The sequence below is a fragment of the Pipistrellus kuhlii genome, unplaced genomic scaffold, assembly GCF_014108245.1.
Source record: "Pipistrellus kuhlii isolate mPipKuh1 unplaced genomic scaffold, mPipKuh1.p scaffold_m20_p_86, whole genome shotgun sequence".
Classification (NCBI taxonomy): Eukaryota; Metazoa; Chordata; class Mammalia; order Chiroptera; family Vespertilionidae; genus Pipistrellus; species Pipistrellus kuhlii.
In genome coordinates, this window is record NW_023425591.1 from 194241 (window position 1) to 219390 (window position 25150).

The 25150-nt window shown below is 62.9% G+C and overlaps 1 protein-coding gene across 1 annotated transcript in view; it reads left to right on the forward strand.

Annotated features, from left to right (window-relative positions):
* DPP6 (dipeptidyl peptidase like 6) overlaps window positions 1-25150 on the forward strand; it is a 223780-nt gene that overhangs the window by 175964 nt on the left and 22666 nt on the right. The window contains exons 10-17 of the mRNA XM_036425830.2: window positions 2160-2257; window positions 6426-6549; window positions 7861-7899; window positions 14273-14380; window positions 14843-14934; window positions 16358-16405; window positions 17287-17405; window positions 20808-20855. Of these exons, the coding sequence (XP_036281723.1) occupies window positions 2160-2257; window positions 6426-6549; window positions 7861-7899; window positions 14273-14380; window positions 14843-14934; window positions 16358-16405; window positions 17287-17405; window positions 20808-20855 (676 nt within the window). The remainder of the gene's footprint in view (window positions 1-2159; window positions 2258-6425; window positions 6550-7860; window positions 7900-14272; window positions 14381-14842; window positions 14935-16357; window positions 16406-17286; window positions 17406-20807; window positions 20856-25150) is intronic.

The window sequence follows — 25150 nt, forward strand, 5'->3', positions numbered from 1 at the left end:
GCGACAGCGCTCACTTCCCACCTGGGCCAACTAGCCCTGAGCCTCAGCTGCCCACGCCATCAGAGGGCCCTGGGGTGCAGCCACATGCTGTACACAAGACACCCTGGACGTGCCAGCGGGGAATTTTTGTAGGAGGGACGATAGGTAGTATGCAGATGAGGCCAGCCAGGTGCAGAGTGTTTCAGTCAGCTCGTGCGGCTGTAACAAACACGGCATTCAGCAGACACGTGTTCCTCGCGGGCTGCAGGCTGGGGTCTAAGGAGGCGCCAATGCAGTCGGGCTCTCCTGAGAACCCTCTTCCAGGTTCCAGCCGGCCACTCCCACCTGCGTCCTCACGCGGCAGAGAGCGCACTCTGGTGTCTTCCTCTCCTTCTAAGGACACAAACCCCAACATGGGGCCCCACCCTCATGCCTCATCTAACCCCGGTCACCTCCCAAAGGCCCCACCTGCAGACCCAGCCCAGGGGCCCGGGCCTCACGTTTTCATTCGGGAAGAACACGGACTCCGTCCATAGCAGCTGGTAGGACAGACCCATTCCTTAGCCCTTCCAAAGTGTGCTGTTGTTTCCGGGACTGGTTTAGCTCAATGGATAGAGCGTCGGCTTGGGGACTGAAAGGTTCCGGGTTCCATTCCAGTCAAGGGCATGTACCTTGGTTGCGGGGATATCCCCAGTAGGGGGTGTGCAAGAGGCACCTGATCGATGACTCTCTCTCATCGATGTTTCTAACTCTCTCTCTCTCTCTCCCTTCCTCTATTAAAAAAAACAAAACAAACAAAACAAACAAAAAAAAAACAAAGTGTGCTGTTGTCTAGCGAGGTCCCAGGTGGAGACGTGTGGTCCCAAGGCCAGAGCTCTGCCGTGTTCCTATCCTAAGGCACCTGGCTCTCAGTGTGTGACCAGGATATGCCTCTGACAGAATCCCTTCACTCCGGCTCCAGCTTGTCATTCACCAAACCCGTGGAAGGGCCTGGGTGACAGCTGGATAAGTTAAGTAAAGCGTGCTGGATGATGCCCAGCCTCTAACCCATCCACATGCATGCACACACACACACATACACACACACTCACACACACTCTACAGCCCGGCTGTCTGACCTTCATCTGATCACTCACAGCTGGAGTGGTTTCCCAGAGAAAGCCCTAATCTAGGAGTGAGGACCCTGGCCTCACAGTGAGGACCCTGGCCTTACAGTGAGGGCCTTGGTCTTACAGTGAGGACCCTGACCTTACAGTGAGGGCCTTGGCCTTACAGTGAGGACCCTGGACTTACAGTGAGGACCCTGGTCTTACAGTGAGGGCCTTGGTCTTACAGTGAGGACCCTGGCCTTACAGTGAGGACCCTGGACTTACAGTGAGGACCCTGGTCTTACAGTGAGGGCCTTGGTCTTACAGTGAGGGCCTTGGTCTTACAGTGAGGACCCTGACCTTACAGTGAGGGCCTTGTCCTGACAGTGAGGACCCTGACCTTACAGTGAGGACCCTGGTCTTACAGTGAGGGCCTTGGTCTTACAGTGAGGGCCTTGGTCTTACAGTGAGCTCTGGGACAGGTGCTCAGAAGTCAGGTTGATAAAACCCCAGATCACTGAGTGAGATTTCATATTTCAATAGAAAGTCACTGTATTCTGACCACAGAACTCAGCTGCTCTTTGCCCCATGATGCTTCTCCCAAATCAGAGCCATGAGCTGCCACCTGCCTCTGCTGTGTCTTAGGGCGGGTTTCCTCCTCCCCCTGAGCTTCTCCCTCTGCTGGGAGCAAAGGAAGCGAGGGCATCAGTCACACCCACAGTCCTGCTGACGGCCCCACACCACAGAGTCCCCTCCCCTTCCTGCCGGCGCCCTGGCCCAGACAGAGGGTTTTCCCTACCGCTGGGCCACACCGTCATCACCATCCTCTCCACTTCCAGAATTTTCTCTCCTTCTCCTTGTCTATTTGTTTCCCACTCCCAGTGGCTAAGCCCATGGAGTGGAGCTCACCTGGTGATGGCAGGGAGTGGGGAGGGGGGGCCTCAGTGAGGAGGGGGCAGGCTCCGGCCAGGAGAAGGGTCGGCTCAGGCAGGAGCAGCTGCCTCAGCACGCTTTGCTCTCAGCTCTGAGCCCCGGCCGGGGTGTGCGGGAGGACCACACACAGGGCCTCACGTCCTGCCTCTCACCCTCCAGGCCGGCTGTGAGAACCCCACCATTTCGCTGCACGTCATCGGCTTGAACGGGCCCACCCACGACCTGGAGATGACGCCCCCTGACGACCCACGGATGAGGTTTGCGCCCCAGTTACGTTAGAAAGTAGCAATGACAAGTGAATGGCTGTTGAGGGGCCTGGTCTCCCCAGACCCCGGGGTGTTTACTGCTAACGTGAACATCCCCAGAAAACGGTAATTACCTTGTTTTCCGTGTTTGAGCTGGGTGTCCTGGCAAAGGGACACCAGTCCTACAGTCCCACATCTCACCTTGGACCAAAGGGCCGTGGGGTTACCACAGGTGTCCAGCAGGGGGCGCACTGACTCCATCTTTCCAGAAACAGCCAGTGGAATCGCCCTTTTTGTCCATGACGCCCCGTTTTTGGAGCGTTTTTTGGAGCCCTGAACCCGCTGCTTCATGAGCCAACATCCCCCTCCCCGCCCCCACCCGAGGGTGAGGATCAATTGGTGTTTTCCTAAGAAGGGATGGTTGGAAGCAAACTTTTGGAATTCTTGAATATCAAAAAGCTGTCGTCATTTTCTCACATTTGTTGGAAATTTCAGCAGTATGCAGACCTGTAGTTTGAAGACCATTGCCCCTCAGGTTAGTGGGTAGGCACCATTGCTTCTGGAACCCAGTGCTGCTGGTGGCCTGCTGTTCCTCCGATGCCTGTTCCGCTGCGGATCACCTATCTCCTTGTTCCAAAGCTGTTTAGATTTTGAAATAACACATCCAAATGGGTTTTCATTCATCACCTCCTCATTCAGAGCCTGTCAGCTGAAATTCCTGTTGGACACATTTCTCGGCTGCATGATACAGTACCTAGACCTCCAGTCCCCAGAACTTTCTCTGGGTCCCCCTGTGCAGGGATTTTAGGGTGCTGCTTTTTCAACCAGCCTCGTCGCTCGCCGCTCTTCTGTCTGCAGAGGAGGGGTGAGGGAACATGCCTGCCTAGTCCTTTATTATCATCACAGTTAGGTGTCCACAGAGAGGAACCGTTAACAAACACGATAAACCCGCCAGCTTATGCGGGAAACCTCCCGCTTCTCCTTATGACCTTCTTGTTTAAAAAGGAATCTCCCCTTCATAGAAATGATCACCACTTGCCATCCCACGAACTGCTAAGCATTTGGGTAAATTTTCTTTTGAGATTTTTTCCCTAGAAATGCGTACTTATTTGTTATTTGCTTGTCTGTTTTGTTTTGTTGTTTTGTTTTTTGTTTTGTTTTGTTTTTATCATTAAGCCATATTTCCAGCACCATTGGTTGTATAAATCTTTCTTTCCCCACTGATTTGGTCTGACACTTTTATAAAATACTAGAGGCCCAGTGCACAGATCTATGCACACTGAAAAACAGTTAATCAGAAGGTGGCCAGCGGGGTGGGACGAGGCAAGATGGGCCTGACACATCCTGGAGCCAACCTCCCATAGTCCCTCCCTGGCCAGCCACACCTGGGGCGGCACCAGAGCTTGAAGGGCATCTGCAGAGTGAGCAGGGTCCCTCAAGCAGGTGGGTCCCTGGGCCTGGCTGCAGGATCGGGCCAAAACTGGCAGTCTGACATCCCCCGGGGGGTCCCAGAGTGTGAGGCACCCTGCAAAGTTGCTGTTGCTTGGCAGCTCCTGCGTTCAGCATCTGCCCCCTGGTGGTCAGTGCACGTCATAGCTACCAGCCAGTTGCTTAGGCTTTTATATAGAGAGATTAAATTATATTAACTGTTCTGTTCCTATGGAAATCATTATGATTTAAGGCTGTTCACTGGCTTGTAGACCTGCTTATTCTTACAAGAGTAATAAGTCTAGGGCCAAACTGTAGCATTAGCAGCTTCTTGTATACACCCCCTCATGAGGGTTAGAATATTTTAAAGACTATCTTGGCCATTTTTGTCACTTCTTCTTATGTATAAACTTTAGAATTACTTTATTAGCTGAGCCCCTCGTGGAAAAGAAGCTCCTTGCTCTTCCTATTAGAATTCAGCGGCTTCTTTCAGTACTTACGTGGGGCAAGCGTGCCAAGTGCTGAAGATGCAAAGTGAGCAATGCGGGTGAGGTCCCTGCCACCAGCGCTTTTTGTGATCAGCCAGTTCTCCCCCAGATGGTCATGATTTTGAAAGCTTGGCCACGACTAGGAACATAGTGTGTTTGCCGTCCTCTCTCTTAAACGCTGTCTTTCTGTTTCATCAGTTGTGTTTTTGTCTTTAATCGTCCTTGAAAAAATTACTCAAAGTTTATAATTCTATGAAATATTCACCAATATTTCTTTTATTTTATATTATTTTATCACCTGATAAGGACTGTATAGTTGCATTCAGGCTGTGCGGGCAGATTGGTAGCAGCTTCAGAGCAGATGGGGACAAATGGGTTTAGAAATCACCTTCTCACGCACTGCGCTTGTCCCTTGTGCCTTCCCCGTGACTGCCCTCAGGGGCGGCTCGTCACGGAGCTGCGCTCTGTCCTGCTGGTAAAGGCACGCCAGGGTGTTAGATGCCTCAGGCCCAGAACCGGGGAGAGACTGAGCTGCCAGACTTGTCCTTTGTCAGACGTGTCAGCGGTGCCCACGGGCACGGGGCCTGGGGGAGCATGCCTGCCGTCTGCCTCACTTACCCCAGAGGTCAGGCTCTCTCTCCTCGCCTGCTTTCCATGTGGTTTCCTCCGTCGCATGTTTGCACGACCTCCTGAGCTCCCCAAGGACAGAGCCCACCCTGACGTCCGGCCGCAGGCGGCGGGAGGCCTCGCCCCTCTCCTGCGTGGGTGCTGCATGGCCGCTCTCCTGGGCGCTGAGCAGAGCCTGGGCCCGGCGCCCGACTTCGCTGGGCTGATGCGTTCCCTCCGGCCGCTGTGGAATGGCTTTGTCTGAGTTCTGGGCTGATGGTGTCTGTGCCGCCAGGAGGGAGAGCCGTGGTGGGTGCTGGCTGGTGCCCCCAGGAGGGCAGGGCAGTGAGCGGGCGGGAGAAGCACAGGCCCCGCCGGCTGGCCGAGCGGCTCAGCCACGGCCCGGCGCTGGTGTCCACGGCTGCCGCCTCCCTTCAGCTGGAGACCCGGCGCCTGCTTGGGGGCTGCTGTGCCTTGTCCCCCGGGCCTCCCCCGGTGGACTGTGCTGACGGAGCGGGTGCAGTGCCCGCTGACCACGCCACCCTCGGTGTGGACATCGGCGCCCCAGGCAGTGGCCTGAGGAGTGGAGTGAGCAAGTCAGCCTCTCGGCTCCCCGCCTCCCGCCTCTTCACCGTCTGCCCTGCGGGGACTCCGCCATTTGGGACATGATTCCCATACGAAGTCGTCCCTGTGGAGCAGGCTGGGCCTAGAGGTGATGTTAAGGCCTGAGCACATCCCCGTGTTTGTGGGGAAATACGGGGAGCGGCCCAGACCCCCGAAGCCTGGGCTCGTGGGGCAGACACACACAACACACGGTGCTTCAGAGACTCCGGACACCCGGAGCTGAAAACCGCGAGCACAGGCTCCCCTTGCCTGACCCCCGCCACATTCTCCGAGTTCGAGGACACGGCCCAGCAGTGCCCGCCTGCCCTCCGGCGGCCAGTTCCCCGGCTCTCGGGGCAGGTGAAGTGGTTAAAACCCTGACAACAAGCAGGTAGATGGAGGCCGGCACAGCACTGGCTCTCCGGGGGAGCGGGCGCAGGGCAAGCCCCGGGCCGGTCAGGCCTTTCTGTGAACGTGGGTGGTGGACGCGGCTGTGAAATGTGCCAGGGCGCCTTCCAGCGGGGAGGCCGGGAGCCGTCCTGCTGCTCCATGGCCAAGGGTCTGCAGGACACAGAGGCCGTCCTGCGGGCCGCCTCACTAGGGGTTGCAGGGTAAGCAACGGGAGACGTGTTAGTGCCCTCTAGAACGTTCTTCAAATTCACCTGAGAATATTCTCCTGTGCATTTATTTTCTTCTTAAATGTACTTTCCCCCTAAGACAGAGTCCCAGTGTTGGAGGGCTCTGCGTAACGGAATCAGTCACCAGCCATCCCTCCTGCTGGCTCAGAGCTCCGTGGTGTTTTCGGGCATGTGGCCTCTAGGCTGTCACACCAAGTTCACGGGCACCTGGGCCTGTCCCGGATTAGCCTGCGGACATGTCTGGGTATCTGGCTACCACGGGAGAGCTCCCTCAGTGCCGGCGGGGCCCTCCCACCGGAGTTGGGAACCCCCTCCCCCCTGACGTGCTTCAGCCATGGCCCCGATGTCTGGGCCCGGCTGGCCGTCTCTGGTCCCGTGGCCCCTGCCATGCGCTCACCGTGTGCTGTGTGATTCCAGGGAATACTACATCACCATGGTGAAGTGGGCCACCAACACCAAGGTCGCCGTGAACTGGCTGAGCCGGGCGCAGAACGTGTCCATCCTCACCCTCTGCGACGCCACCACGGGCGTCTGCACCAAGGTACACTGGGCAGGGGCCGCGCCTCAGCAGGCCACGGGGGCCCTTTGGGCCGGGTCCCTGCAGGCAAACCGCTCAGCTGCTTATTGTCAAGGTGGCCACCTGCATCCAAGTCTCTGCATCGGTGCCACCTGGTGGGTGGCTGCAGTACTGCCGACACCCAGGCTGGCTCTTTCAGTGTCTGCAGCTGATGCACTTCCTTTGGCCTTGAATTTTCATTTCCCAACTGCAGAGGGACACAGCACTGCCTAAGTGAGGCGCGGGGGTCTGTGCTGAGACTGAGTCCCTCCCTACCCTCTCCTTCCCTCCTCCCCCCCCGCCCCCCCCTGCCAGGCCGGGGTTACCTGGGTTGGCACATCACTGTGAGCAGATCCAGGTTATTCTGGTGGGCTCGCTGAGGGGAAGGAAGGGAGGGAGGGAGGGAGGGAGGGAGGGAGGGAGGGAGGGAGGGAGGAGAACACCCAGCCAGGAAGCTGGGATTGCTCCTAATTCTACCTGTGCCCCCGGGAGTGTCCACACCGAAGCTCCATGGCCACCAGCAGCCCCGGGCGCCCGGAGGCCGGGCAGCACCAGGGCGGTTCACAGTTTGGGGATGTGTTTGGCCTGCGGTTAGGATCACCCCACGCATTCTGTAGCCTACGTCCCATTTACTCTTTAAGCCCTCTTAGTGTCTCCGTGCCAGGGCTGTCCTCAGAGCTGATGTGTCCCATGACGTCTGGGTGCAGGCACAAACTCCTGAAGCAGGCAGCACATGCCGGGTCAGGGGTGACCGTTAACGGGGACACGCCTGGTTAGGGGTGAGCACCCAGCGGAAAGTGTCCCCTCTTCCAGAGGACTCCTACCTGTATGGAGTTGTCCTCAGAGCTGGGAGACTGACATTTCTTATTTGGGGCACTGGGTTTTGGCTCTGAGCCACACTATGAGACCGCCTCACCCAAGTGTGGCCTGGTCCTGAGCAAGGCCTGGTCCTGAGCATGGCCTGGTCCTGAGCCGTGGCCTGGTCCTAAGCATGGCCTGGTCCTGAGCATGGCCTGGTCCTGAGCATGGCCTGGTCCTGAGCATGGCCTGGTCCTGAGCGTGGCCTGGTCCTGAGCATGGCCTGGTCCTAAGCATGGCCTGGTCCTGAGCCGTGACTTGGTCCTGAGCCGTGGCCTGGTCCTGAGCCGTGGCCTGGTCCTGAGCCGTGGCCTGGTGTGGCCCGGTGCTGTCTTGCCAAGGCAGCCCCGGCACAGGGGAAGCAAACTGCTTCTCTCTGCGGTCATGGACGTTGCAGTGGCCCCGAGGCCTTTCTCTGATGCTCTCATTTCGTTTCAGAAACACGAGGATGAAAGTGAAGCCTGGCTCCACAGACAGGTAACTATCCCACGAGTGAGTCCCACCAGGACCCCAGGGAGCCCAAGCAGGTGCTAGGCATGCGTGGCCTGGGGAGTGCGGCCGCCTGCCCGCCTGCTCCCTCATGGCCCTCGCTCTCCTGGAACGGGCTCCGAGGAGGATGCCTGAGAGCCGCTGCTGTTGGCAGCCTACAGTGTTTGGTGAGACGGAAGGTCTCAGGGACAGGATGCCCTTTGGGTGAATTAAAAATGGTGGATCCACAAAGAAGAAAATGAAACACGGGCCATAGTTCTGTTTTCTGCACGTGGTTCCGTGGTCTCACTGCAGCGGATGCCGCTGGGGTTCAGCACGAGCCTCCTGGGGACGAACGTCAGCCCCCCTCCGGCTTCCCCGCCCCTGCCCCTCCCAGGGCTCTGGGCGCTGGAGATCACGGAGGCAGGGAGGCCCAGACGCTCACTCCACAACAAGAATAGCCTGTATAATAAAAGGCTAGTATGCACATCGGCCAAGCGGCGGACCACCAGTCCCCATGATGCCCACTGACCACCAGGGAGCACATGCGCATGCAGGAGCTGCCCCCTGGTGGTCAGTGTGCTCCCGCAGGGGGAGCGTCGCTCATGCAGAAGGGGGCTCACGGCCAGCGAGCGCAGTGGCAGTGGTGGGAGCCTGTCCCGCCTGTGCAGCAGCATTAAGGACATTCCACTGACAGCTTAGGCCCACTCTCCTTGGATGTCGTCAGTAGGACATCCCCCAAGGGCTCCCAGATGGCAGGAGGGACTGGGCTGAGGGACCACCCCCCTCCAGTGCATGAATTTTGTGCACCAGGCCTCTAGTGTGTGTGTGTGTGTGTGTGTGTGTGTGTGTGTGTGTGTGTATTAAACTTACACAAAAAAGAGAACCTGAAACATCAGTATATTCTGCTTTATTTTTCTCCTTTCACACCTGGCGTTAGGAAGGACAGGGGGCGCTGTGGGGGTTACTTGCCTCTTACCCTGCCGAGCGGGAGGAAGACTGGAAATTCTGGGGGAAGCTCACGCCAGATCCCAGTCTGAAATGTGGTCCAGGAGCTCCTTTGTCGTGTGTGTGTGGGAAGGGGGGTGGAGGCTGAGCAGCATCCCAGCCCACATGGCTCCACACACATTCCCGCAGGGCCCACTCTGCCCTCCTTTGTCTGTGGGCCTGCGATCCCCCAGCTTCCCGTCTATTGTCCCAGGTGGTGCCTCAGACATGACACTGTTGCCTTTAAATGTGTCCATGTCTGTTCCCTGCCATCGTTTCCAAAAGCGAATGGCCACGATGGCCACGGTGGTTTTCCTACGAACAAGTTTGAGTGCCATGTCCACGACTGGAACAAATGCAGCACAAGAGAGAGGGGAGCCTGGTATCACCATGGCGCTGGCTGGGCTGGGGCTGGGCTGGGCTGGGCTGGGGCTGGGCTCTGGCTGGGCTGGGGCTGGGCTGGGCTGGGCTGGGCTGGGCTGGGCTGGGCTGGGCTGGGCTGGGCTGGGGCTGGGCTCTGGCTGGGCTGGGGCTGGGCTGGGCTGGGCTGGGCTGGGACCACCGTGTGAGCACACCTGGACCACCGTGTGAGTAGAGACCACGGTAACGTCACGGCATTTCTCCTCCATCAGCCAACGCCAGGGGAGAAAGGAAGGCCAGAAAACCACTGTCTGTCCGGTTGTGTGTCCAGCTACTATTTATGCGTCGGGGGCACGTGCGGGCGCTGTGGGTTTCAGAGACGTCGGCCCCTTCGCTGAGCGCGGCCTGTGTGACCACCCCCTGGCTCCGCTCTGGTGGGCTTTGGGTTGTTCCGGTTCCGTGAGCATCGTGCTGAGCGGGAGAGAGCAGCCAGGCACGAGGACCCTGTGGCCCACGCCGGTGACATGGCCAGAACAGGGGGTTTCAGGAACAGAAAAGGGCTCAGGATTGTCTGGGAGGCTGTGAAGGGCTGGGCCCGCACTGCGTGGCGGCTTTGATGTGGGGACGGGAGCGCTTTGGGACTAGAACGGACAGCGCTGTGAGGCACTAAATGCTGCCTGGTTCACCTTTCCTGCCTCCCGCATGCTCCCTAGTGGGAACCAAGCCCACAACCCGGGCATGTGCCCTGACTGACCAGAACCGAACCAGCGACCTCCTGGACCATGGGACGACAATGCCCAGCCAACTGAGCCACACCAGCTGGCCGCTCGGTTCCCTTTTTTCAGTTTTATTTTGTGGATTTCATCTCAGCTTTTTAAAAGATGAGCCAGCTGGAGCCTCAGCTCCAGCACATCCAGCAGAGGGCAGTGAGAGCAGCGGTGCCCTCAGAGGGGCCGGGGTCACCATAAATATGCCGGAGAGCTTAGGTGTGACCCGGTGCAGTGTGGGGACCAGCCCCGTGGCTGCAGTCTGTGTCCGAACAGGAGGAGGCGAGGGCGATACGTCTGCCCTTTTCTGCTCCAGGCAGCGGGCTGTGGGCGTCGGTCCCAGGTGCCCCGCTTCCCATCCCAGCACCCCCACAGGCGGAGCACCCCACGGCAGGTGACCTTCCCAGAGGCCAGGGAGCTGCCCCTCCGCTCACCCATCCTCAGCTCTGCAGGGACCCAGGCACTCAGCCTGTGGTACAGACTCTCCGCCGGGCTGCTCACCCAGTGGGAGACAGCCCAGCACCCAGCAGGCAGCCTGGACGTGACCTGAGAAGCCAGAGCTTCCCACACAGATCACACCAGCACTCGGGAAGGAGCGTGAGATGTAACCAGCTTTTATGGTGTGAACGTGAAAGCACATGCTTTTATGGAGCAAACCGTGAGACTTTATCCAGGCGGGGGGCGTCTACATCCCTCCAGGCCAGGCGGGCACCTCCATCCGGCCGGGCCAGGCGGGCGCCTCCATCCGGCCGGGCCAGGCGGGCGCCTCCATCCGGCCGGGCCAGGCGGGCGCCTCCATCTGGCCGGGCCAGGCGGGCGCCTCCATCCGGCCGGGCCAGGCGGTGGCCGGGCGTCAGAGTGGAGACGCAGGGGCTGGGAGGCGGTGTTCCCTCCGAGCGAGCCGGCCCCTCACACAGCTCCAGGTCGGTGAACAGATCAGTGCCAACCACGCGTCCTGACCTCCCTTCCGGAGGCAGCTGACGACGATGCGCATCCCCGCGGCCTAGAAGGCAAGTGAGGAACGCCTGCGGCTGGACCTGCCGCCTGTCTGCGGCCATCACAAAGGCGTTCACACACACACACACACACACCCCCGCCCGCTGGCCCAGGCACAGGGACATCTAAGGAGAGGACTGGAGTCTGGCACCTCGTGGCAACCTCCCAGACCCGGGTCTGCTCAGTTAACTGTCTGCTAGATACCCGTTGCCAGGGCAACAAGGTGAGCTAGGGCACCTGGCGTCCATCGGACCCTCCCCTCCTCGCCTGTCCTCCCATCTCCCCCTGAGGCAGTGCCCCATGGAGCTTCCCCGAGCCAACAAGCAGAGGCAAATGTGTGCTCCATCCCATGGCTTCTGTGGGAATATTCCGGAGGAAGAGGCAGCCCCTCTCCCCCACACTCACCTGTCACCGCTGTCCGTGACCTTCAGAGCGCCCGGAGGCACACTCCCCAGCAGCCCTGCCCCAGGCCATCGCCTTCGACCACAGTCCGTCCTGGAGGCCCATCTCTGACCCTCTTTCTTCACCGGGGTCTCGGTTTTGCGATTTCACGTTTGGCCAAGACGCGTGGAGCTGAACCGTGGGGAGAACTGGCAGAGAGGCCACCAGCACCTCCCGCAGGCTCAGCTCTGCATAGATCTGCTCTGAACAGGGCCGGCCGGGCATCACGTGATGAACTCCGTGGCTCAGGGACCAGGGATGCTCCCGAAGCCCAGGGGTCAGAGCCGGGTGCCACGGCCCTCCCCGCCCACCGCGGAATGTTCCGTGATCCACATATGATGACATCCCTGATCGACGCCTTCTCAGAGTACAAACAGCACTTCGGCCCAGAATTAACTCTTCGTTCCTCTTATCCCCGGTGTTTTCCCTGCGAGCGTGCCCATCCTTCCCGTGTTGTCCTGCACGCCACTCAGGCTGGAAAGCCTGTGTGAGTGTTGGAACTGCACTGTCACCGTAGCCGGGAGCAGAGCCTCTGCGCGTTGAGCTGGTGCTCCGGAGAACGGGGGGTCACAGCCTGTTTTATAAGTTCCCGTCGGAGGGGAACATGAAATCCACTGGCCATAGATCGGGGAGGTGGGAGAGAGCAAGGCGGGGACCTCCGGGACAGGGTGAAGGGAATGATGGACACATGCCTCTTACGCAGGTGGTGCGGGATAGTTAGCACGGAGCAGCCGGCCGTTAGCTTGGTAACCGTCACCGAGAGGACTGTCCCGGTGCCAGTGGTGTGCCCCGCGGGGTTACCCAGACACCTCACAGATGTGTTGTTTTAGAGGCAGAAAGGCAATGGGCTCAGGAAAGATCCAAGTTGAACTTTGTCAGGGAAAATCCTGGCCTGGGCCATGACTGCCCACTGTAGCCGTTTGCAGTTAAAGTTTAATTTTTAGAGCTTTCTTTGTGGTGACTGTAGGTCTCCAGGTTTGCACAACCACCACGCAGGCCTCCCCTGAGCCTGTCAGGTCAGCATGTGGTCCCTCCGTCCACACCCAGCAGCACCGGCACCGCTGGGGTTTCCAGCCGGCCCTCGGCAAACAGAGTCCGTGCGAAAAGCCCGAGTGCCGGCCAGTTTTCTCACTTGTAAATGCCACGCTCCCACCTCTAAATGAGAAAATAAATGTTTGCAGGTTAAAGGTTTCATTTCATAGCAAAGGTTCCTGGAGATTAAATGTCATTTTAATCGCTTGTTAGCTTATTTCTCTGGCACCCGGATTTGCACGGGTTTGTTCGAGGCAGGGAGCTGAGCCTGCCCGCCAGCTGGGGCCCCACCCGGTTCACGCTCATCCCCGCGCGAGGGGGACCCCTTGGGTCAGAAAATGTGCGTGACGTCCAGCTGGTTGGTGTTCATTGTGGAAACTTTGCAACTGGAGCTCCCAAGAGCTGAGATGGTGTTATACCAAAATCCCTTTGCCATCACGGTGACAGCCACCCACAGGGGCTGGTGGGGGCTGAGCAGTGCTGCTAGCTTTGGGGGACGGGGTGGAGACCTGGCAGCTGGCTGTGAATCTAGCCGGGAATTCCCTCCCAGGACAACTGAGAATGTCCCTGACCCTGCTTTTGTTTCTCATCAGCTTCCCGCCATTAGAAGCCATGCTGCAGCACACCGAGCACGTGGTGGTGGTTTCCTCCCACAACTTTCTAGAACGGGTACTAGGATGGACACAGTGCTCCCGGGGCGGGCACGGTGCTCCCGGGATGAAACCGGTGCTCCCGGGGCGGGCTCGGTGCTCCCGGGATGAACCCGGTGCTCCCGGGGCGAGCACAGTGCTCCCGGGATGTACCCGATGCTCCCGGGGCGGGCTCGGTGCTCCCGGGATGAACCCCGTGCTCCCGGGGCGAGCACAGTGCTCCCGGGATGTACCCGATGCTCCCGGGGCGGGCACGGTGCTCCCGGGATGTACCCGGTGCTCCCGGGGCGGGCACAGTGCTCCCGGGATGTGCCCGGTGCTCCCGGGGTGGGCACAGTGCTCCCGGGATGAACCCGGTGCTCCCGGGGCGGGCACAGTGCTCCCGGGATGAAACCAGTGCTCCAGGGGCGGGCACAGTGCTCCCGGGATGAAACCGGTGCTCCCGGGGCGGGCTCGGTGCTCCCGAGGTGGGCACAGTGCTCCCGGGATGTACCCGGTGCTCCCGGGGCGGGCGCGGTGCTCCCGGGGTGGGCATAGTGCTCCCGGGATGAACCCGGTGCTCCCGGGGCGGGCGCGGTGCTCCCGGGGTGGGCACAGTGCTCCCAGGATAAACCGGGTGCTCCCGGGGTGGGCACAGTGCTCCCGTGATGTACCCGGTGCTCCCGGGGCGGGCACGGTGCTCCGGGGGCAGGTACAATGTGTACTTGTGTGCTATTTCTTGTTTCTTGGTCAGCTATTCTGTGTAAACTGGATTTGATAAAATAAAAAAATAGAAAACAACAGGGAGAAAATAGGGTTCATTTTCAGGCAGAATCAGGTGTGGGGGTGCTCTAAGCTCCTTAGGAGAGGTCATTGATGGCCCCAGAGGAATTCTGCAGAATGCCCCGGTTCCAGGCCTCATAGGCGGACCCCCGGCCCGGCGGCCTGAGGGCCGGCCCCAGCCCCCCGCCGTGTGTGGGGCACTTGGCACGTCCCCTCTGACTCCCCACATCCGGCCGTCTTAGGGAACAGCAGGCCGCACAGCGTCCGTGCTTGCACATGGACTAGGGGTTGGTAGCGAAGGCCCTCGGTGTGCCGGCCAGGGCCCCGGCTCGGCCTCTGGGGAGCAAGAGCCGTGGCCGGCACTCACGGGGTCGCTGTCACCCACAGAATGAGGAGCCGCTGTTCTCCAGGGACGGACGGAAGTTCTTCTTCGTCAGAGCCATCCCGCAGGGCGGGCAGGGCAAGTTCTACCACATCACCGTGTCCTCCTCCCAGGCAAGTCCCAGTCCCTGCCTTCTCCTCCTCCTCCTCTTCCTCCCTCCTTCCTCCTCCTCCCTCCCTCCGCCTCCCACCTCCCTTTCTCCTTCCTTCCTTCTCTTCCTCCTCCCTCCTCCCTCCTCCATTCCTTCCCTCCTTCCTTCCCTCCTCTATCTCCACCTTTCCCACCCACTTGCCCATATTTCTCTCTTCCCTCTCCATCCACCAGTAAGGCACCAGAGTTAAACAGTACCAGCAGCACAGGGAGCTCTGATTCTTCTCTTGCGACGAGACGCGCCGGGTGGGAGGGCGCCGTGGTCAGCACCCAGCAGGACGCACGGACGCCCGAGGGAAGGGTGTGGGCGGGTGGCCACTCCCAGGACAGACAGGTGTGGGGACTCCCCGCTCCTGGCACCTGAGGGGCCGGGACCCGGAGGGAAGCGGGTGGGGCCGCGCCCTCCTCACAGCCGGTCTGTGCAGCCCAACAGCAGCAGCGACAACATCCACTCCATCACGTCGGGGGACTGGGACGTGACCAAGATCCTGGCCTACGACGAGAAGCGGAGCAAGATGTGAGTGCGCGGCGCCCTGGGCTGGGGGTGGAGGGGGGGGCGCAGGGATGGCCTTCCTCCGGGGGTCCCACACCTGCCCGGGATACCCACCCGCCCGGGGTACCCACACCTGCCCGGGGTGCCCACCTGCCCGGGGTACCCACCTGCCCGGGGTCCCACACCTGCCCGGGGTACCCACCTGCCCGGGGTCCCGCACCTGCCCGGGGTACCCACCTGCCTGGGGTCCCGCACCTGCCCGGGGTACCCACCTGCCCGGGGTACCCACCTGCCCGGGGTATCCAAACCTGCCCGGGGTACCCACCCGCCCGGGGTACCCACACCTGCCCGGGGTCCCACACCTGCCCGGGGTGCCCACCTGCCCGGGGTACCCATCTGCCCGGGGTCCCACACCTGCCCGGGGTACCCACCTGCCCGGGGTACCCACCTGCCCGGGGGTCCCACACCTGCCCGGGGGTCCCGCACCTGCTCAGGGATCCCACACCTGCCCCGGGGATCCGCACCTGCCCGGGGTCCTGCACCTGCCCGGGGGTATGCACCTGCCCCAGGGTCCCACACCTGCCCGGGGATCCCTGCTCCTGCCCGGGGATATGCACCTGCCCATAGGCTCTGGTGTGGGGGCCAGGGTGGCGGTCATGTGCCCCTGGGTTTGGATGTGGAATCTCTTTACAGGATATAACCTCCTGCAGGGCCAGGGCCCAGACAGAACCCGGGCAGGTGCGTACCCCCGGCAGGTGCATACCCCCGGGCAGGTGCGGGACCCCCGGGCAGGTGTGGGACCCCTGGGCAGGTGCGGATCCCCGGGCAGGTGCGGGACCCCGGGCAGGTCTGGGACCCCTGGGCAGGTGCGGGACCCCCGGGCAGGTGCGGGACCCTGGGCAGGTGTGGGACCTCCAGGCAGGTGCGGATCCCCGGGCAGGTGCGTACCCAAGGGCAGGTGCGGGACCCCCGGGCAGGTGCGGGATCCCCAGGCAGGTGCGTACCCAAGGGCAGGTGCGGATCCCCGGGCAGGTGCGGGATTCCCGGGCAGGTGTGGGATCCCCGGGCAGGTGTGGGACCCCGGGCAGGTCTGGGACCCCCGGGCAGGTGTGGGACCCCCGGGCAGGTGCGGATCCCCGGGCAGGTCTGGGACCCCGGGCAGGTCTGGGACCCCGGGCAGGTCTGGGACCCCCGGGCAGGTGCGGGACCCCTGGGCAGGTGCGGATCCCCGGGCGGGTGTGGGATCCCCGGGCAGGTGCGGGACCCCCGGGCAGGTGTGGGACCTCCCATCAGCAGAGGCTTAGTCCCTCCGGAAATGTAGCTGGGCGCAGTGCTGCTGAAGCCACAGAATGGGGGTTCCTGAGCAGGGTCTGCACCGGGTGGGGGGTTGGCTGTGGGGCCACAGCTTCCCTGGAGCCACTAACTCCTGTCACCTGCCTCTCCACAGCTACTTCCTGAGCACCGAGGACCTGCCCCGGAGACGCCACCTCTACAGGTACGGGGGCCTCACCTCTACAGGTACGGGGGCCCTCACCCCTACAGGTACGGGGGCCCTCACCTCTACAGGTATGGGGCCCTCACCCCTACAGGTATGGGGGCCCTCACCCCTACAGGTACGGGGGCCCTCACCCCTACAGGTACGGGGCCCTCACCTCTATAGGTACGGGGGCCTCACCTCTACAGGTACGGGGGCCCTCACCCCTACAGGTACGGGGCCCTCACCTCTACAGGTATGGAGCCCTCACCCCTACAGGTACGGGGGCCTCACCCCTACAGGTATGGGGCCCTCACCCCTACAAGTATGGGGCCCTCACCCCCTACAACTCTATAGGTACGGGGGCCCTCACCCCTACAGGTATGGGGCCCTCACCTCTATAGGTACGGGGGCCCTCACCCCTACAGGTACGGGGGCCTCACCTCTATAGGTACGGGGGCCTCACCTCTATAGGTACGGGGGCCCTCACCTCTACAGGTATGGGGGCCTCCGGGCAGGGCTCTCTGGGGGGAATCAGGAGACATGCTCAGCCACCCAATAGGACGACGCTTTGCTATATTTCCACTTTTGTCCAGTTGAGTCCCCTTCTGTGCCTTCTCCCCATGAGACCTGGGGGCCTCGGGGTGGGGGACGGGCCCTCAGGGGCAGGGCTTGGACAGGCTCTGGGATTGGAGACCACAGGGGATCAGCGACCCCTCCATGACCAGACGCTGCACCGGCATTGCCGGGGGTCGGGGCCAGCGTGAGGGACCGGGACCACACCACAGAGCCGTGCCGGCGGCCGACCAGGGACCAGGAGGGCGGGGCCACAGGCTCCTGTGCGGGTGGGAGCTGGACCTCTGGCGGCTCCGCTCCTGGGCTCACGCCGCCTCCCCCTCCAGCGCCAGCACGGTGGGCACCTTCAACCGGCAGTGCCTGTCCTGCGACCTCGTAGGCAACTGCACCTACTTCAGCGCATCCTTCAGCCACAGCGCCGACTTCTTCCTGCTCACGTGCGAAGGTGAGTCCCGCCTCCCGCCCTCCGCCCCTGGTGCGGGCCCCTGTGTCTCCGCCCCTGTATCCCTGCCCCTGTGTCCCCGCCCCTGTATCCCCGCCCCTGTGTCCCCGCCCCTGTGTCCCCGCCCCTGTGTCCTCGCCCCTGTGTCTGGCCCCTGTGTCCCCGCCCCTGTGTCCAATCCCCCATGTCCCGGCCCCCGTGTCCCAGCCCCTGTGATCCCGCCCCTGTGACCGGCCCCTGTGTCCGGGCCCCTGTGTCCCCGCCCCTGTATCCCCGCCCCTGTGTCCCCGCCCCTGTGTCCGGCCCCTGTGTCTCCGCCCCTGTGTCCTGCCCCTGTGTCCGGCCCCTGTGTCCCCGCCCCTGTGTCCGGCCCCTGTGTCCCTGCCCCTGTGTCCGGCCCCTGAGTCCCCACCCCTGTGTCTCCTCCCTGTGTCTCCGCCCCTGTGTCCGGCCCCTGTGTCTCCGCCCCTGTGTCCCCGCCCCTGTGTCTCCACCCCTGTGTCTCCGCCCCTGTGTCCGGCCCCTGTGTCTCCGCCCCTGTGTCCGGCCCCTGTGTCCCCGCCCCTGTGTCCGGCCCCTGTGTCCCCGCCCCTGTGTCCGGCCCCTGTGTCCCCGCCCCTGTGTCCGGCCCAGGGGCCCGGTGCCTGGGCGGGGAGGTGGGCGAAGGAGCTTATCCCTCGGTGGAGCCGCAGCTCAGTCTGCACCACAGGGAGAGTTCACACGGATAGGTCCCCGGCGGGCATAGCCGTGCTGTCAGCTCTGCCTGCATCGTCCATAAAAAGTAAATGCGCTGTGAGCACTGGGCTAGGCCTGCAGGCCGGGCCTGGGAGGTGAACTGAAGGAGTGAGGCAGAGAAGTCTCGGGGGAATGAATATTCTGTGCCCCCATTCACGGGTCATTCACCCCGAACTTCAGAAAGAACAGCAACTTCCTGAAAGACATGAGCGAGGCCTGGTTAGGCTGTCGCCCCAAGGTGCCAGGGCTCAGCTGGTGAGTCTGTGGCCCCAGCGTGCCAGGCTGTGGCTGAGCACCCAGCGGGCACTCAGAGGGATGGACCAGCACGGGCATCAGTAAGCGGACAGCACATCAGTGACTCTCAAAGCCCGTCAACAGAAAGGTTTAGAAGGCGTAAACCCACGCCTGGGTGGTGGCTGGGGTGGCTGAGCATCATCCATGCACCAAACGTTTCAGATCCAGTCCCAGTTGGAATGCGTGCAGGAGGCAACCAATCCATAGTTCCCTCTCACTTCGGTGTTTCTCCCGTCTTCCTCTCTCTCTAAAAATCAACAAACACATACTTGACTGAGGAGTAGAAAAAGAAGACAAACCTCACAAAGAGAACAAGAGGGATGCGGTGCCCCTGCATTTCGGATGTCTGATACAGACTCACAGCCTGATTCACAGACCGCGTCCTCCACCCTCACTGCAAACGGCAGCAATGCAATGGCCGGGCTTAAAGAAAGTGCGTGCCTGGCTGCTTCTCTGACTGCAAAGAGCTCCCTGGCCGCCGCCGCCGCTGTAGGCAGGGGAGACAGCAGTCAGTGTGGAAGGGAGCCCGTGGCCAGTGGGGCCGGGCCGGCGAGCTCCGTGCCCGGCGTGCAGGGACCCGCCTAACGCGCCATCCTCCCCTGAAACCGGGCGTGACGGCAGCGTCTCCCAGGCCGCGGTGAGGGCTCACCCGGGCCCCGACACCAGCCCGAACAGCTGGTGACGCGCGGGGACAGAGCGGTCAGGGCGGCCGGGTCAGGGAGCCCGTCTCCGCCCGCCAGCAGACTCCGCGCCCACCGGCTGCGGCTGAGGTGCCACCTCTGTGGTCCCCTCAGCTCCTCCTGCCTCGGCTTCCCAACGGCACTGGCACCCCTGCTTCTCCCGGGCGGTGCTGGGAGCTGGGTCTGCTTACCCCGCAGGGTAGAACGTTCCAGAAGTGACCAGTCACAGAACACTCAACCGGCCGTGGCCTGCGTGACAATGAGGTGCCCACAGGCAGGCTCGTGCCCGGGGCCTCTGAGGCCCTTCCTCCGGAGTTAGGGAGTCAGGACAGCCCCCGCTTCCTGTCCATCTCCCTTTGCCTTTACCCCTCGGAGGCCGCCTCCTTGGGGCCGGAGCCGGGCAGTGCTCGGTGAGGTTATGGCCCTCCTGGAGCTCCGGCACTGGGGCGATGGGGTGGCAGGCCGGTGGGGGCGCTGCGGCAGCCTGTGGGCTGAGAGAACGGACCATTCGGGGAGGGCAGGGGGCAGGGGCAGGGGGAGCTCCGGTGCTGGGCCTGAAGAAGGCAGCCGTGGACGGCGCCCAGGCCCCTCTGCCCCAGATGCCCCCTGGGCACTCCCAGGCTACACCCGACAGCGAAGTGGCGGCAGGGGGACCTGGCGCCATAGTGCTGTCACGTGACCGTTTCCCAGAGTGCCCCAGGGCCAGGGAGGGGAGACTCGGGGACTCGGGCCCTCTGGTTCCCGGAGCCCCAAAGCCAGCACAGGGCTGTCCGGCAGGGCTGTCTGACGAAGAAATGAGCCTCTAGACGCAAAGGGGGCTTTGTTAGTGATGGGGACAGTGACCCTCAGTTCTTTATGGGGTCACGTGGCTGACAGGCACAGGTCGTTCCACTGCCCTCCCTGGCTCCCCAGGCCCCCTGCCCCCGGCCTCCTGCCCGTGGCCCCCTGCCCCAGGCCCCCTGCCCCCAGCCCCCTGACCCTGGCCTCCTACCCCTGGCCCCCTGCCCCCGGCCCCCTGCCCCAGGCCCCCTGCCCCAGGCCCCCTGACCCCAGCCCCCTGCCCCCGGCCTCCTGCCCCTGGCCCCCTGCCCCAGGCCCCCTGACCCCAGCCCCCTGCCCCCGGCCTCCTGCCCCTGGCCTCCTACCCCTGGCCCCCTGCCCCAGGCCCCCTGACCCCAGCCCCCTGCCCCTGGCCTCCTACCCCTGGCCCCCGGCCCCCTGCCCCCGGCCCCCTGCCCCCGGCCCCCTGACCCCAGCCCCCTGCCCCCGGCCCCCTGCCCCAGGCCCCCTGACCCCAGCCCCCTGCCCCCGGCCTCCTGCCCCCAGCCCCCTGCCCCCGGCCCCCTGTCCCAGGCCCCCTGACCCCAGCACCCTGCCCCCGGCCTCCTGCCCCCAGCCCCCTGCCCCCGGCCCCCTGCCCCCAGCCTCCTGCCCCAGGCCCCCTGCCCCCGGCCCCCTGCCCCCGGCCCCCTGCCCCTGGCCCCCTGCCCTAGGCCCCCTGCCCCCGGCCCCCTGCCCCCGGCCCCCTGCCCCAGGCCTCCAGCCCCCGGTCCCCCGCCCCTGGCCCCCTGCCCCAGGACCCTCACCCCAGGCCCGATTCTCCTTTGTTCTCACATCAACTAACAGTGTTTCTGTTTCTCTCACATCAACTAACAGTGTTTCTGTTTCTCTCCTGGCTTCTCTTCTCCTGAGGCAGGTCCTGGTGTCCCCATGGTGACTGTGCACAACACCACAGACAGGAAAAGTAAGTCCTTCCCTTTCCTCACGTCTCCCCGCGGGGCGGTGGGAGGGAGCAGCCGCCTCCCCAGATAAACCAGGGGTGTCCTACTCGGAGCCAGAGATGGCGGGCCCTCACTGTTCCCAATGCCCCCATCACCAGGATCACTAAGTGTGTGGGAAGGCTGGGAGGCCTCACACCCCACCCCACACGCCCTACACCACACACCCCACATCCCACCCCCCTCCCCCCACCCCACCCGTCACCCCACCCCACCCCTCACCCCACACACCACCCCTCACCCCACACACCACCTCACCCCTCACCCCACACCACCCCTCACCCCTCACCCCACACACCACCTCACCCCACACACCACCTCACCCCTCACCCCACACCACCCCTCACCCCTCACCCCACACCACCCCTCACCCCTCACCCCACACCACCCCTCACCCCACCCCACCCCTCACCCCACCCCACCCCTCACCCCCCCCCCACCCCTCACCCCTCACCCCCCCCCCCCTCACCCCACACCACCCCTCACCCCCTCCCCCACCCCACCCCTCACCCCACACCACCCCTCACCCCTCACCCCACACCACCCCTCACCCCACACACCACCCCTCCCCCCACACCACCCCTCACCCCTCACCCCACCCCACCCCTCACCCCACCCCACCCCTCACCCCTCACCCCACACCACCCCTCACCCCTCACCCCACCCCACCCCTCACCCCACCCCACCCCTCACCCCACACACCACCTCACCCCTCACCCCACACCACCCCTCACCCCTCACCCCACACCATCCCTCACCCCTCACCCCACACCACCCCTCACCCCTCACCCCACCCCACCCCACACACCACCCCTCTCCCCACACACCACCTCACCCCTCACCCCACCCCACCCCTCACCCCACACCCCACACCCTACACCACACACCCCACCCCACACCAACCCCCGTAACCCTCACCCCACACCCTACACCACCCACTCCACACCATGCACCCCACGCATGCCAGGCCATGCAGTGCCTCATGCCAGCCTCTGAGCTCCCGCCTGCTCCGCCGGCCCTCGGTGGGCTCCCTGGAGGCGGTGGCACCTGGGCTGCCCTGTCCTGGAGGGGGTGTCTTCCGGAGGAGGGCACGGGCAGAGGGCACGGCGGGCAGCACGGGGAGCTGTGGGGCTCCGAGCGCAGCTCACCCGGCAGAGGGACCCCGTGAGAATTTGCCACCCGCAGCCCTGGCGGTTCAGGGGGCAGCACCGCCGGGTCTGGCAGCAGCTCCGTCTGAGGCCCGAGGTGCACCCGCGCCGAGGCCTGGGGCGGACGGGAGGAAGGACGGGAGGAAGGACGGGAGGAAGGACAGGCGGAAAGCCGGGAAGACGCCCGGGGCCTCGGTGAGGCTGGGAGTAGCTGGTCCTTCTGGGCCTGAGCACCTGCACCAGGGCAGCCTCTGAGCAGGAAGGGGGAGGGGGGAGGGGGCGGGAGGGAGGAGAGGCGGGAGGGGGGTGCTGGGCGGTGCACACCTGCCGCAGAGGGGCCGGAGGCCTCGGAGCTGAGGCGGACAGAAACCTGCAGCCCCTCCCGCACTGGGCGCCAGGGCCATCAGGGAGCTGCCCAGGCCCTCAGGGGCCGAGGCCGCAGTGTGTCCTTCACTGGTTTGTTTGGTTTTTTGTGGGGTTTTTTTAGGTTTTATTCATTTCAGAGCGGGAGGAAGAGGGAGAGAGAGGGAGAGAGAAACATCCATGATGAGAGGATGCACGCCCCCCACTAGGGCCGGAACCCATAACCTGGGCCTGTGCCCCCATGGGAATCGAACTGCGACCTCCTAGGTCGATGCGCAGCCGCTGAGCCACCGGCCGGCTGTGCTTTATATGTTTTAACTCAGTTCACCCCCCATGGCTGTCGCACCCATTTTCCAGCCAAGAACACCGAGGCGGAGAGTGTGACTGATGGCTCCGGGCACGCAGCCACAGAGGGGGGGCGTCGGGAGCCCAGCCCGGGCTCCAGGCAGAGCCTGCCCTTCTCCCTGGGGTTCAGCGGGCGGAGCGGGGCCTCCCTGAGCTGGCCGAGCCCCCGCCCCCTCCCCGCCCTCAGATGCCTCCTCCCCAGCACCAGCCCACCAGGCCGGCCGGCAGGGCCTCGCCCCCACCCCACCCCGTCTGCGGAGCCCGCTGCCAGGACGGAGGTCCACTCCGGATGGACTCTGGCTGCCTCCGCGTCCGGGCCGGCGGGAAGCTGAGGGCAGGGACTGCGCCTCCCACAGCCACTCTGCTGGCCATTCAGCCATGACCCACACACCCGAGCGGCCGCCACGCCCCGTGGGCCTGGCTTCACACACGGGATCACGCGTGTGGTCATAACAGCAGTGTCCCCCAGGCCCCGTCTCCACACCCAGGGCTGGAAGCTGTATTCACCTGACCCAGACCCCCCCGCCCCCTCAGCCCTGGGACGGGGCGCTCGGCCTCACGTGGTGGCCACCTAAGTGAGGCGCTCACACCACAGCCCACAGGGCCAGACACACACCACCATGTCCCCGCACCACGCCGAGCCCTCCCCTGTGTCGGACAGGACGGGTGAGCACAGCAGGGGCCTGAGGAAGCCATCAAACAGCCCGCCGGCCTGGGCTCGGGAGAGGCCCATGCAGAGGTGACCCTGCAGACTCCGAGTGACCTCTGCAACACACAGGCACACACACCAGGCACACACACTGGGCACAGGCACACACACACACCAGGCACACGCCTGTCACATGTACACACACCAGGCACACACCTGTCACATGTACACACACACTGGGCACATGCACACACACACCAGGCACACACCGGCCACATGTATACACACACCGGCACACACCGGGCACATGTACACACACACCGGGCACATATACACACACACTGGGCACAAATGGAGCACCTGTGCACACACACCAGCATATGTACACACACACCAGGCACACACACTGGGCACAGGCACACACCTGTCACATGTACACACACCAGGCACACACCTGTCACATGTACACACACACTGGGCACATGCACACACACACCAGGCACACACCAGCCACATGTATACACACACCGGGCACACACCGGGCACATGTACACACACACCGGGCACAAATGGGGCACCTGTGCACACACACCACACATGTACACAAACACCAGGCACACACACTGGGCACAGGCACACACACACACCAGGCACACACCTGTCACATGTACACACACCAGGCACACAGCTGTCACATGTACATACACACTGGGCACATGCACACACACACCAGGCACACACCGACCACATGTATACACACACCGGGCACACACCGGGCACATGCACACACACACCAGGCACACACCGGCCACATGTATACACACACCGGGCACACACCGGGCACATGTACACACACCGAGCACATATACACACACACCGGGCACAAATGGGGCACCTGTACACACACACCAGGCACAAATGAGGCACCTGTGCACACACACCACACATGTACACACACACCAGGCACACACACTGGGAACAGGCACACACACACACCAGGCACACACCTGTCACATGTACACACACCAGGCACACACCTGTCACATGTACACACACACCAGGCACACACTGGGCACATGTACACACACACTGGGCACAAATGGGGCACCTGTGCACACACACCAGCACATGTACACACACACCAGGCACACACATGGGGCACATGCACACACACACCAGGCACACACCTGTCACATGTACACACACCAGACACACACCGGGCACATATACACACACACTGGGCACAAATGGGGCACCTGTGCACACACACCAGCACATGTACACACATGCGGGGCACATGTACACACACACCGGGCACATATACACACACTGGGTATACACATTGGGCACACACTGTGGGCACATGTACACACACACACCGGGCACATACACACACTGGGCACACACACACACACAGTCCTGCTCCGTCTTCATGCTGAGATGTGGGAGCAGAATAGGCTGCCCTCCTCCCTGTCCGTCAGTTGCTGTTGGCTTTCAAATGATTCTAGCCACTAATTTCCCAAAATTCAGCCTCGTGATCATCTCTCAGTGCCCGAACCAACGAGGTCTGGAAAAGCCTGGGGCCCGCCACATCTGCCGCTGGCACCGCTGGGCACAACCAGGGAGGCAACCTGGGGAGCAGTCTTTGTTCCTCCGCATCTGATAGCAGCTAATTCCCCCAAATGTCAGCGGCAGCTCACATTTAATTAAGGACCGGCCACGCGCTCGCTGCAGACTGGAGGTGCCCGGCCCGCCA